This window comes from Zootoca vivipara, chromosome 12 (assembly GCF_965207765.1).
Source record: "Zootoca vivipara chromosome 12, rZooViv2.hap1.1, whole genome shotgun sequence".
Lineage (NCBI taxonomy): Eukaryota > Metazoa > Chordata > Lepidosauria > Squamata > Lacertidae > Zootoca > Zootoca vivipara.
The window spans coordinates 26,939,450-26,953,376 of record NC_142595.1 but is presented as its reverse complement, the minus strand read 5'-3'; the positions used below and the strand labels follow the sequence as shown (position 1 = coordinate 26,953,376).

General features: G+C 45.5%; 2 protein-coding genes across 7 annotated transcripts; one reads left to right on the top strand and one right to left on the bottom strand.

Annotated features, from left to right (window-relative positions):
• Positions 1–4,055: 4,055 nt before the first annotated feature.
• On the top strand, positions 4,056–10,278 carry LOC118094138 (uncharacterized). 6 transcript variants are annotated; one of them, XM_088654558.1, is made up of 4 exons: positions 4,374–4,730; positions 5,533–5,583; positions 7,212–7,958; positions 9,436–10,278. In XM_088654558.1, exons 3-4 carry the CDS (start codon positions 7,356–7,358, stop codon positions 10,144–10,146), a joined length of 1,314 nt encoding a protein of 437 aa, XP_088510684.1. In that variant the 5' UTR covers positions 4,374–4,730; positions 5,533–5,583; positions 7,212–7,355; the 3' UTR covers positions 10,147–10,278. The 6 variants fall into 6 exon arrangements, with proteins under 6 accessions (XP_060137509.1, XP_034990062.1, XP_088510685.1 ...); XM_060281526.2 differs by lacking the exons at positions 4,374–4,730; positions 5,533–5,583 and adding an exon at positions 4,056–4,264; XM_035134171.3 differs by lacking the exon at positions 5,533–5,583 and having other exon boundaries at positions 4,243–4,730.
• Positions 10,279–12,155: 1,877 nt separating this feature from the next.
• On the bottom strand, positions 12,156–13,091 carry LOC118094632 (olfactory receptor 5V1-like). Its single transcript, XM_035135189.3, has one exon. The coding sequence runs from the start codon at positions 13,089–13,091 to the stop codon at positions 12,156–12,158; it is 936 nt and encodes a 311-aa protein (XP_034991080.3).
• Between the last annotated feature and the right edge of the window lie 836 nt (positions 13,092–13,927).

Sequence of the window (13,927 nt, the reverse complement as noted above, 5' to 3'; positions counted from 1 at the left end):
TGGAAGGTCATGGAGTTCATGTATGCATCAGACTTTCACTGCATTTCCCTGTAACTTGAAAGATGTTTGCGAGGATCATTATTACCACACAAATAGTATAGGACAGGTCAATCTGTTTAACCAAAGGTCCAGAAATTTTATTTGGATCTGTGTGTCAATTACATAAAACCCAGTTGTACTTCCATTCTCAGATATGATTGGAAAAAACCGTGGGTTGGGGGTGGGAGGGGAAGAGGAACATTTCTTTTACGTGGCGCTTTCCGGGTCATGAGGCCAGCAGGACTAAACCACTTCTGGCACAATGGGATACCGTGACGGAAACCAGAGTGCACGGAAACGCCGTTTACCTTCCAGCCTCAGCGGTACCTATTTATCTACTTGCACTGGCATGCCTTCGAACTGCTAGGTTGGCAGGAGCTGGGACCAACCAACGGGAGCTCACCCTGTCGCAGGGGTTCAAACCGCCGACCTTCTGATCGGCAAGCCCAAGAGGCTCAGTGGTTTAGACCACAGCGCCACCCGTGTCCTAGTATTAGAAGCGATGGTTAATAAAGGCTGTGCACTGCTGTGCTCCCCCCCTGCTGAAAGCGATGGGCACAGTCATTGAAGACAAACATAGTGCATAAACATAGGATGGGGTGCCTCATCGTGCAGGTGGCGAGATCCCACCAATCACAAGAGACAGGAAAGTAGATATTGCCCATGGTACCTGGGACTGAAATGAGTTCATCTCTTTTCTTCAAAAGAGAGTTGTTTACTCTGCTTTCAATGCCAGGACTCTATAGCATTTGGGAAGTGATGACAGTGCCTCTGAGTGATACAGCTTGTCTTTCCACCTCTAACAAACCACACCCAGTTCTCAAACATTCAAGACTAAGAAGCAGAGACTGGAGGCCAGATGAATTATTTCCTCAACGCTTTCAGAAGATTAATAATAATAATAATAATAATAATAATAATAATAATAATGTCTCACCTATGAATTGCATCCCATGAGGCATCCCAAAGTAATTTACAATGTAATAAAAACATATATAAAATAATGCAAATATAAAATATGGTGTGTGTGGATGGATAGATAGATAGATAGATAGATAGATAAGATAGGTATTTAAAACAGCAACAGGACATATGTAAAATCAATTATATCCAATATAGATACCAACAAGGACAGATACCTTAATTTAGTAGACTTGTTGAAAGAAGAACATATTTGGCAGGTGCCGAGAAAACAAGAGTGATGGTGCCTCTGATGTTTAATGGGAGTTCCAAGGAGTAGATGCTCCAATGGCAAAGGCTCAATTCTGGTATTGTGGAGAATGATCAGGCAGTACCTGAAGGATGCCTTCTCCTGCAGAAAGCAGTGGTTTTGATTCGGCGTGTAGATAAGTGAGACAATCTTTTAGGTGTACCAATCCCCTCGTCCACAATGGAAAAATATTATACCTTTCCAAGACCCTCGTGGACATCCCTTGTTTACTGTTACTCAGACTATAGTGCTTCAGAACAACACCGTTCCCCCAGGAAAGCAACCTACCCTATTGAGTATAAATATGAATATCTCCTAAAGTCCAACTATACCTGGAGGGTTTTAGACTGGAAGAAATTGGATCCAAAAGCTCTGGAGGCCCCAAACATAAGGCTGACTCTTTTTCACACACCACAGGAGCCCCTGCGCTGCAATTCACACAACACACCAGGGAGTAGTAATTCCCACTGAGTTTATTTGTGAGTAAATGCGCTGAAGTGTGCAGAGAAAAGAAATGCAATGGTGCACCTGTAGTCTCTCCCATATTGGTCTCCAAAGCCACAGCTGGTGCTGTAACTCTCCAGTGGTTTGACTTTATCCCGGAAGGCACACAATTCAATTGTCTCCCGAGATGCCAACACAAAAATCCACTTAGGAGTGGGCTGCATATCTTTTGAAAGGGAAGGAATGCCTCTCTTCCGAAAAAGTTTGCTCTTATAGTTAATGAGGGAGCTTTTAAAATAGTTAATTTGGGTAGTTGTCATGCACCTTACTTGAAGGGTATGATTTTAAAAAGCAAAGAAAGCAGGAAACGAATAATCAAAACAAATCTCCCAAAAGAACAATGCAAGCTAATTTTTCCTACCCCACCCCTTCCAATAGATCAGTATCAACTTAAGTCTGGGTGTTAAAAGCAATCCTCCTTCAACGTACACACACATAATTTTCAGAACTTCAAGGTTCCACCTTACAAACATTATGGATGGATATTTCATAACACAGCAAATACTCCACACTTTCCTGGCCTTTTCGCCTAGCATTGCTGTAATCCAAAAATAGATCCTGATGTTCATAATCAGAGACCCTTGTTTGGAGCTTCCAAGAGAGGGAAGAGGAAACTGTTGCCCCCCCCTCCCATAGGGCCAACTAGTCCTAAACATACAGCTAATCCAGCACCCTTGAACTCATCCCACATTGCCATGACTCCAACCAGTCCCGTTTCCTGCAAGGAACTGTGGGAATGTTCAGGAATGTGGGTGAGGAAATATTATTAAATATATCCTCTCCCAGCTTGTGTTAGCAAGCTCCAAACTTAGCAGAGTAACATTCCCTTTCAATGCACAGCAGAAAACGGTTGCACAGGTTTCATTAAACCTCTAGAATAAAGTATGTATTTCCTGGTAATTTCCCCCTTTATCCCTCTTAAAAGAAAAAACATGACACAGTGCTCTTTTAAAAGTATAAAAAGAGTTTATTTACAAGCTTCCTGAGATACAGCACAACTCAAGAGGTAGACTAGCTTAGATAAAAGTAGTATATACATCCATTTCCTCTCTCTCCTCACTAAGATGTTGCTTGCTCAAAGTGTGTGGTCCAAGAGAGGGAAAATGGCTACTGACCAGCGAATTTATCTGGCACCTTTCCCATCTCATTTGCATGTGTGGAAGAACAGGAAACTGACCTGGTCAGGTGTTCCTCCATGTGGACACTCTAGGTCTAGGAACTGTTGTGACTTGACTGCACCTGTTTACATCCCACAGGAACTTGATGCTCAATTGAGTACCATAAGGGAGAACAGAAAACCCTACAGGCTACCAATCTGTTTCCAGGCACCATTCAAAGCTTTGGTTATGACCTAACAAAGCCCTATACAGCTTGAGTTCAGGCTATCTGAATGACCACCTCTCTCTATATGATTCTGCTCGGCTTCGAGATATTCCAGGGAAGCCTGTCTCTCAGACCCATCTCATTCACAGGTACTTTTGGTGAAGATAAGAGAGGGCCTTCTTGTTGGCTGCTCCCAGATTGTGGAACTACCGTGTTTCTCCTAAAATAAGACATGTCTTATATTTATTTTTCCTCCAAAAAAACACACCACGGCTTATTTTCGGGGGATGTCTTATTTTTTCGAGCGGGAGCTGGCAACAGCATGCTGCGCCGAGCCCCGACCCGGTGAGAGCCGGCAGCAGCGCACCGCGCGGGGCCCGTTGAGAGCCGGGGAGCAGAAAATAAAAATGGCAAGGCTGCCCTTGTAACAAAAATAAACGATAAATTGCAAGAACTCAGGCCAAAAGAAGATGGATTTCGAATAAGTCTTCACTAGGTTTTATTGATATGATGCGGAGTTTAAATGGGAATCAATCCCAATGTTGAAGGCAAATAAAGGTAAATTTCAGTAAAAATCAGGACAAGGCCCTGTTTCGACTATTCTTCGTCAGCACAGATTCACAAGTCAAAGTGTACCAAATATGTTTTTGTACATGTGTGAAATCTCTTGATTAAAATAAAAATGGGGGGGAGATAAACCGAAAGTTAACTTTCTCAAATATTTCTGTTGTTTTCTGTTCACCTGAAACAACCTACCGGTAACAGACAAGTAAATGGTGAAGCAAGGTAAAAACAACCACCACCAGGTAGGCTACCCGCCTAGGTGGACCAGGCTGCCTGTCCCGGCTAAATGCCTTCTCAGTTTGCTTCCCCATTTGAAGAGGGCTTGGTCCAGAACGAAGGATCTGCATTGCAAAAATTAAAAATAATAATAATAATCGCTGGCCTAGATCATGTTTACATCTCTTGATGAGATTAGGTTGGCAAGCGGTTCAGAAGATCGCAATCCAATTAGGGTACGAGGGTGACCGAAAATGAAAAAGGAACCCCGGCAGCGACCCTAAGCAGGAGAGCATACGGAGGAATCCCCACCCCACGCCTTCATTGAGCAAAGCACGCAGATCGCAAAGCGGCGCCTTTCGGGAGAAGGAGGAGGGATCGCGCTTGCGCACTTCCCTCGGAAAGCAGGTAAGGAAAGGGGGGAATCCCTGGATCTCCTAGAACCCGCGAATCCTTCGGCGGGGTTAGGCGAAGGCGAGCCTTGGTTAGAGAAGTGCCCAAATTTCAAAGGTCCTCCGGAAGACCCGCCCTTCGCCGCGGCACTCTGGGGCGTTGAACGGGATCCGCTGTGATGCGTCTGTCCGGGTTGTTGTTTTTTTTTTGGGGGGGGGGTTGTCGCCATCCCGTTTATCGAGCTGGGGCGGGGTAAAGGGGTGCCTGCCTGCTGTCCAAAAGAGAAATGGATCCAGATATTGGGGGATGAGAGAAGTGGGGAGGGGGCGTGCCGGATCCCTTCAAGCGATCCTTACCCAATGCATTAAAAAAGAAATAACTTTTGCAAGCGTTGCAGACGCAGGCGGAAGAGCAATGCAGATTTGGAGGAGGAGCAAGGGGGGGGGGTCAGGCAGCTGCCTGCCTCCATCCAAGCCTAACAGTGAGTGTGTGGTGGGGAAGTGGGGTCTGATCTCGATCTCTCCCGCCCCCCTTCCAATTTATTAGGATGGAGGAGAGTGGGAAGGTCAAGCCGCGGTTGCCACTGAACTGGGAAGAAAGTTGCTGCGCAGCAGCGGGAAAGGGCGCCTGGTCCCCCCGGGCAGCGCTAATCCAAAGAGCCAGAACCCTGGTTTTTTTTTAATTTTTCTTACTCCCCCCCCCCACAAACACAAACACATTGGCGTAGCCAGGATTTATTTAAGGGGGTGGAGGGTGGGCAGGGTTTATTTTGGGCGAAGGGCGGGACCAAGTTATCTGCAATGCAATTGGTCAGTTAAGCACTTTTATTTATTTACTTGATTTAGGGAGGAGCAGTTGACCCCCACCCCCAACGATGCCCATGCGCACACAGTACTGGAACTTGGTATAGCTTCTTGATCACAGGATTGCAGGGACTGAGGAGTCCCTCTCTGGGGACAGAACCAATTCCCCACCTTTCCCCTGGTAGCTCTTTAAACGGCCTAAGGTCCGTTTAAACAACAACAACAACAAGGTCCTGCCAGCACTAAGGGAGATTGTAGCCTACCTATCCCTGGCTTTGACACACTCCTGGAGAAAAAGGAAGGGGAATCTTCCCGCTTCCTGTTCCTTCTGGAATCTTTGCTCCATCCCCTATTCCCTATATGTTGTAACTGAGCCAAAAAGTAGGCATAGTGGAAATAATCGCGCGATCTTCCTCTTCCTGCTTCTTATAACCAACTTGCTGACTTCCATTTCCTCTGTTTGCCCGTGCCTGCATTTAGGAGCCTCCAGACTCTTTGTGTGTCGTAAAATGTCTTCCTGCATAAATTTAGGTACGCTGTCGTCCTGGTGCAAGAAACTCCGCTTTGTTGTTGTTGTTTAGTTGTTTAGTCGTGTCCGACTCTTTGCGACCCCATGGACCAGAGCACACCAGGCACTCCTGTCTTCCACTGCCTCCCGCAGTTTGGTCAGACTCACGTTCGTAGCTTCAAGAACACTATCCAACCATCTCATCTTCTGTCGTCCCCTTCTCCTTGTGCCCTCCATCTTTCCCAACATCAGGGTCTTTTCCAGGGAGTCTTCTCTTCTCATGAGGTGGCCAAAGTATTGGAGCCTCAGCTTCAGGATCTGTCCTTCCAGTGAGCACTCAGGGCTGATTTCCTTCAGAATATTTTTTAACTCTGCTTAAAAATAAATAAAAATGGATCTGCTGCGGTTAGGGAAGTGACAGTGTTATGCACCGAGAAGTGTGGGATGAGCAAATGATGAATGGGAGGGCATGTAAACACACCAGGAGTAAATCAGGATGAATGCTCTTTGTTGTGTGAGTGCCCCATAAGTAAATCCAAAGGAAAGCACAGTAAATAGTTAGCCGCAGGGTGAAGCAAATCAGGAGGGATGCTCAAGAAGTCAATTGTCCGCAGGAACCGTTAGACTGTAAGCCCCTTCCGCAAATGCAGCTAACTTGATGTTGCTAGGCTACGGTTCTCATCACTCCCAGCCAGCATGCCCAGTGGTCAGGGGTTATGGGAGTCCAACAACATCTGGAGGAGACAGTGCTACACAAGGCCTCATTCTCCTTGTCATCAGTGTGTAGAAGGCATCAGTCTGGTTCACACATAACATTAAACCTTGGTTTGTGGAACTGTGGTTTATTACATGATGGTGTAGCATTAAATGTGAACCATGTCCTATGGCTTAACTATGGTTTCTTTATTGCCATCAAACCACCATCTGAAGCCACAGCTTGTTGGCTTATAAATCTTGGCTTGTTTTAATTGTGACTTGATGCTTGTTTTGTTTTTGTTGTTTTTGGTTGTAATTCAAAAATGTAAACAAGGAATAACATTTTTATTTTTATTTTAAGAAAACAAAGGGATGGGGCAAGAGTAGCTGGAAAATAAACCAAATTGTGGAGAAGCAAACTCTGGTTTATTTGATCATCTATGAGGCAAGTTGTGGTTTGTGGAACTTGGCATTAAGACAGACCAGTGTGCTCCTTTATAACTCATACCTATGACAAACTTATTTGGTCTCTAAGGTGCTACTGGAAGGAATTTTTATTATTATTATTATTATTTTGTTTTGACCTTTATAATGTGTTTTTGCTAACATTTTACCATATGCTGTCCACACCAGTGGGCACAGTAGGATAAGAAGTAGCCAGGTTTCACTTTGATATACCATTGCCCCCATACCGTAATTTGTTGTGTTTTAGGGCAGAAGTGTGCAATTCTTAGACTCACAGAATTGTAGAGTTGGGTCATCTAGGACTCAGCTACATTAGTTAAAAAAAAAAACACCTGTGTTTTGAATGCGTTATAAACATGCAACACTAGATGGCGCTGGAGAGCAAAGAATTATCTTCACGATTTTCCATTGCGGGTTTTTTCACTCCATTTGTTATAATGATTTAATTTCTGACTTATTTATAGTGGGGTTTTTTTTCCTCTTTGTGTAGATCCACCTCTATTCTAACCTGCTGCAATGCAGGAATCTCAGCTGAAGCATCCATGACAGAAGGTCACCCAACCTCTGCTCAAAAACCTCCTCCGTTCAACGTTGCTCCTGTGACTTCCAACACCGTTCCACTCCTTTGCGCAGCATGGAACCTCATGTGTTGCTGCAGCTGCTGAAGTTACACCTTGAGGTATTGGTTGCCGTGCTCCACTCAGCGATCAGCCGATGTAACGCCTATCTTATGAGTATCAGAAGGCGGCAGAGAAGGAGAGTGCTGATAGGGCGGGCGATTCAGAACCACATCTTGAGGACCAGGCGCATCATTCAGAGGAGGAGGAGCTGCAGACATATGGTTCCTATCGTCACCTTGTTGGAAAGCGGGCCGAAATTGCGGCGCTGGTGGGTCTGCCCCACCAAGCAGCATTGGTGGGAGCGTTCCATGCTGGGGACCCGGGACGACGAAACGTGGATCGAGAGCTTCCAGATGAGCCGAGGGACCCTCTTCGAAATTGCGGACGTCCTCCGACCCCAGCTCCAGAGGCAGAGAACTATCATGCGGGAAGCCATCCCCGTCGAGAAGCGGGTCGCTATCGCCGTGTGGTGGCTTTCTAATCTGAAGTGCTACCGCGAAGTTGCCGCGCAGTTTGGAGTCGGGAGGTCGACGGTGGGAGAGATCGTTCTGGAGGTGTGCTTTGCCATCAAGCACCTGCTCGTCCAGAAGACAATCTATTTGGGCGACTACTGGAAGGTAAAGTTTTTTTTTAAGGGTTTTTTAAAAAGTTGCTGCAGTTGCACAGGTTCAATCTAACACTGTGCCACACTGCTGCATTGTCTAGAAGGGTGTGTGAGTGTGTTGAGTTGCACATTGCAAAAGGGAAAATACCTACCGTTATTATTACTATATTTTTTATTAATTTTTCTGTTTTACCATTTCAAATACTCATTTTACATCCTTAAGATATCAACGTCTGCCCTTTTTCTTTTCCATGCTTCATTTTACATATCTTAAACCCCTGCATACTTTAAGGAAAGCTATACCAATCAGTATTCCATTACTGCATCCATCAAAACTTATTTACACTGTTGAATTTATCTTAACGCTGCCAGCGTTTTCAGCTATACACTATTATTTTCCATATATTCAATAAACATTTTCCAATCTTCTTTAAACTTATGCTTATAGCTATAGGTAAAAAGTTGGACAGATGGCAAGAATAATATTGATAGCGTAAGAACATATGCTAATTGATATTATTCTTGGCATCTGTCCCAACTTTTTACCTATAACTATACAGTGGTGCCTCGCTTAACGAACGCCCTGTAAGACGAAATTTTTGCTGAAAGAAAGGATTTTTCTAGCGGAGGTTGCCTCGCTAGATGAATTCGTTTTACAAAAACGAATCGCGGTTTCCCATAGGAATGCATTGAAATTCAATTAATGCGTTCCTATGGGCAAAAAAAATTCAATGCATTCCTATGGGATTCGCTAGACGAATTTTTCATTATAAGAATAGACCCGTGGAACGAATTAAATTCGTCTTGCGAGGCACCACTGTATAGGGCAATTGCCATTGTATCTGTGAGCACTTATGGGAGTAGTCAGTGTAGCAAAATGTTGCTTTTTTGACATTTTCATCCCACCTTCCCGGATATAAAATCTTCCCTAGGCAGCTTACTATCATCATCATCATCATCATCCCACCTTTTCCTCAGACTGGGACTCAAGGCAGCTTACAGATAATATAGTTATACAGATAAAACTTCAAATATACATTAATAAAATTAATACAAGCATGAAAACAGTTGCCCAGTGTCAGAATACTACTTGCTGAAATCCTATTGGTGACCTGCCTTGTTTTATATTATGTGGAAGAGATTTCCCATGCAAAACTACTGAATTGTTTGAAGCTGCATAGATTGCTACAGTGGAAGGGAATAATTTGGGAACATGAGGCAGAAACTCTCATATTTGCATTGTAGTTTATATGCTTCCTGAACAGTGTTTTTCTGTTTTGCACTTGCAATGCAAAATTAGTAAAAAGTACTTACACAGCACACACAAAAACACAGCTTGCTACTATGCCATATTACTGTGACTTTTTTGGACGAGATGGGAGTGCTGTGTGGACATTTTTGTGTGTGTGTGTGTGTGTGTGTGTGGAATTGTTGGCACAACCACGAAACTACCCTTTTAAAATTTACTACTTCTTCGTTGTCGCTTACAGATCATGGATGGTTTCAGGAAGATGGGATTCCCTCACTGCGTTGGCGCGATGGACTTGACGCATCTGTCCATAATAGCCGCTACAGGTCCAGGAGACGAGTGCAACAAGCCAAAGAATTTCTGTTCCATTCTGCTTCAAGGGACAACCGACCACACCGGCCGTTTCACGAACATCGAAGTGGGATGGAGCGGGAAGAAACACGATGACGTGCAGATCTTCCGCAAATCTGCGCTGTGCCAGGCTATGGACGAGGGCACCTTTGTCCCAGGGAACCCGACTATCAACATGCAGGGCGTGGAGATCCCACCTCTAATACTCGCCCATAGCACCTACCCTATGCGGAAGTGGCTCATGAAGCCCTACGGAGGCCCCTTGGACCAGAGGAAGACCATCTACAATAGGACTTTCAACCACTGCCACAGCGTGGTCCAGCAGGCCTTTGGCAGGCTCAAGGCAAGGTGGCGTTGCCTCACTGCGAGGCTCCCAGTGGCAGAGGAGAACGTTTTGGCAGTGGTCACTGCGTGTGTCGTGCTGCACAATATTTGTGAGACCAAGGGGCACGCCGTTCCCGAAGGTGTGGACATCTCTGAGCACGTCCTGTTGGCAGCATATAACGAGGACTGCCATTTTTACGAAACCAGCAGTGAGTCGGGAGGCGAGGAGGTGCGCAATGCGATCTCACATTACCTGGCAGGAAATACTGAATGCTGAAATCTGGACTCTGCATTTCGGTGTGTTTGGAATTTATTTTGTACATCTAATTGCCTTGGTTACGCTGACACATTTCATTTGTGTGTACGCCATCCAAACTCTTTGAGTAAAGCTCAGGTTAATGAGGCCAGATCCCCTTCCCTTCATTCCTAATATTCCATATTTTCCCTGTATTTTGCATTATTTTTCTTTTTTTAAAAATAATAATATTACAGTTCATACCATTTGCACAAGTTGAATTAACATGGTGCTGCCATAAAGATGAATGTTAAGTGTGCATACAGCCTGCTTCGCCCCCACCCCAGACTCGTAATACTACCTCCCCACAAGAGCAAGACATCTGCCCCCAGATGTACAAACAAACAACAACAGCTTCCTTGGGAAAAAATAACAGACAAGTTAACGAAGGCATCGAAACACACTGCCCCTTCCTCCTGCTCTAGGGAAGGGCTCTGATTAAGCCACCTTCTCTGACCCCTTAGCACCATGGTGACTGAAACACAACTAGCTGGAGGGAGGAGTTGCTTTAATTCCCCTGCCAAATCACAGTTTTTAAAGTCGAACGATTCCTCAGAATTTAGCAATCTTTAGGTGTTAATGGTGCATGGAATGACTCACTAAGGATAGCTCTGTGAGCGGAATGATAGTGTCGGGATTGGAACTCAGGTTTCTCTGGTCCAAACACAACACACTGGCAAGCCATGCATTTGTTTTCCATTTAATCAAGCAATGTAAAGACTTTGGGAGGCAGGTTCTTGAATTCAAGGTTGGGTATGTGAGGGGTGAGACAACCCAAAACCTAATTACAGTGGTACCTTGGTTTAAGAACAGCTTAGTTTATGAACAACTTGGATTATGAACACTCCAAACTCGGAAGTAGGTGTTTTGGTTTGTGAACTTTGCCCTGGAAGCAGAACATGTTCCGCTTCCTGTTGAGTCCTGTTTACCATTTGTAAATTGAGTCCCCCGCTGCTATGGGAAAGCACGCCTTGGTTTAAGAACGCTTTGGTTTGAGAACGGACTTCTGGAACGGATTAAGTTCGTAAACCAAGGTACCCCTGTATGTGGAAACCGCTGCCTCCTTGGAGGAAGTTCCATTACTAGGGAGCTATAACCAAGAAGGTTCTGCAAATGAGGTGTCTGGTCATTGAGACCACCCTTCCCTGCTGCCAGGGATAAGTAGCTACAAGTAACATGTAAACCCCATCTTGCATCAAGGCAAGGCCAAATAATCTTCCACCAATGTCCTCCAACCACACACTACTTAAGTCTTCTTTTTGTTGGGCTCTATTTACATCTAACTTGTCACTAGGGACAGTGTTCAATGTAAAAGAACAAAAGGATGGTTTGGGAGGAAGTGGGATGACTGGTGTGTGTGGGTGTGTGGGTGTGTGGGTGTGTGTGTGGCTAGGTTAGGTCTGAATTGTTACATTCAACTGAAAAGAAACCTCTTCTTGAAGAGAATAAGGATGGCATTCCACCCTTATCCCAAACCAAGCACTGATTCCCAGCCCTATATAGGGAAGCCTTTTAATGTGTAATGTTTTATTATATTTTTATATGTGTTCGAAGCCACCCAGAGTGGCTGGGGAAATCCAGTCAGGTGGACGGGGCACAAATAATAAAATTATTATTATAATAATACACAAATTGGCATATGGAGTCCTGGAGTCCAGCAGTGACAAAGACAGCAAGTCAGAGACTACAGCGTCATCAGCTACAAAGGAAGGCTGAGTTCCCAACTGATACTGATAAGACGTTCCTATTTTCATCAACGTTCTCCTATTTTTGTTGGAGAAATGTTGGAGGGTATGTAATGTTGGTGAACCTGAAGGCTGGTAGACAGGAGTTCCATGAACCATAACCGCACAAGAATATCCTTGCTGGATCATGCCAGTGGCCCGTCTAGTTGCTTGTTCCGAAGTTGGAGCCCTTGTGTGTGTGTGTCGACAGCAAGCATATACTTTATAGTCATCTCCAAAATCAGGAATTTTGGCTAATAGCTGGTGCTAGAAAGAGGACGGCGTCTTGGGGTGCAGCAAACGCCTCACGGCGTCCTTCACTTCTTTGTTCCTCAGGCAATATATGATAGGGTTGAGCATTGGCGTCACAACGTTGTAGAGCACAGTTGCCAAGGTGTCAAAATATACAGAATGGCTGGCGCTGGGCTTGTTATAATTGAACATGCAGGTGACATAGAACAAGGTGACCACTGTGAGGTGCGAAGTGCAGGTGGAGAACGCCTTGCGGCGGCCTCGGTTAGTACGGATCCTCAAGATGGCTGCCACGATGTGGACGTAGGAAACCACAATGCAAAGGAAAGGACTGACGCCGAGCAGCAGGGTGACTGCCAGCAAGGTGATTTGGTTGGGGAATGTGTCTGCGCAAGACAGCTTGAGCAGCTGGGGGACGTCACAGAACAAATGGTCCAGGTTGTGAGAGGCACAGAAGGGCAGGAGAGCGGTCATGGCCGTGTGCAGGACTGAATTGAGGAAGCCGCAGGCCCAGGAAGCTGCCACCAGCTGGGTACACAGCTTCCTGTTCATGAAGATGGTGTACGTAAGTGGGTGGCAGATGGCGATGTATCGGTCATATGCCATCACGGCCAGGAGGAGGCACTCGACCCCTACAAAAGTCACCAAGAAGTAAAGCTGGGCCAGGCAGCCTGGAATGGAGATGGTCTGTGTCTCTGTCAACAGATTCTTAAGCATGTGGGGCAGAGTGACGGAGGAGTAGCAGATGTCCAGGAATGACAGGTGCTGGATGAAATAGTACATGGGTGTACGGAGGCCAGAATCCAGCCATGCGGTCACCAGGATTAGAGTGTTGCCCAGCAAGGTGGTGATGTACATGGTCAGAAACAGGAGGAAGAACAGGGCTTGGGGCTCCGGGAAGCTGGAGAAGCCCAGGAACACAAATGTTGCTGTTGCGGTTTGGTTTCCCATCTGCCTCACCACTTGTACCTGAAATGTGGGAGAGATTTAGGAGACCAAATGGAGGGACCACACCCATAACTGAAAACCATGCTTATTCCCAGTACACACAAAGCCCCATTCACATGGGTGTCTTTATTTCATCTGTGATCTCCAAGCACACCATGAATTACGGCAAGAGCTGGGATAGCTCAGTCAGTTGGTACAACATGAGATTCTTGATCTTGGGGTTGTGGGTTCAAGCCCCACCTTGGGCAAAAAATAAATCCTGCATTGCAGGAGGTTGGACTAGATGACCCACATGGTCCCTTCTAACTCTTTACGATCCTATGTAATCTGCCCTTTCCTCCCTATTTGTCTCCTGATCTATATGATACCCGATTATTCATTTCTGACTCTCCCTTGCACCTTCAGCATCAGTTTCTTTCTTTCCCCCTTTTACTTCTTTTGCAAGTTGTGATTCAAGCCCAGCCTTTGTCCACTTGATGCCCTGAAGATGTTGCTGGACTACAACTCCCATCATCCGTGACCATTGGCCATGCTGGCTAGGTCTGATGGGAGTTGGAGTCACATGACATCTGCAGGTGTGCGGCAAGCCTGGTCAAGGCAAGCTGCTCTGCCATCTCTACAGGTTTGTTGGTGACTTCCTCTTCTTCCTAAACCCCACTTCAACTCCTGTTGCCTCACCAATGTGAATCACAGCAGAGATTCCTCATCCTTTGCTTCCTCTGTTAGTTTTGCAATCTCTGCTTCACTTCATACTTCTGCTCTATTTACAAAGCTGCAGGAATCCCACAGTGCAGGGCTAGGAAAGCCAACTTGGTGGTTTTCTAGACTACAACGCCCAC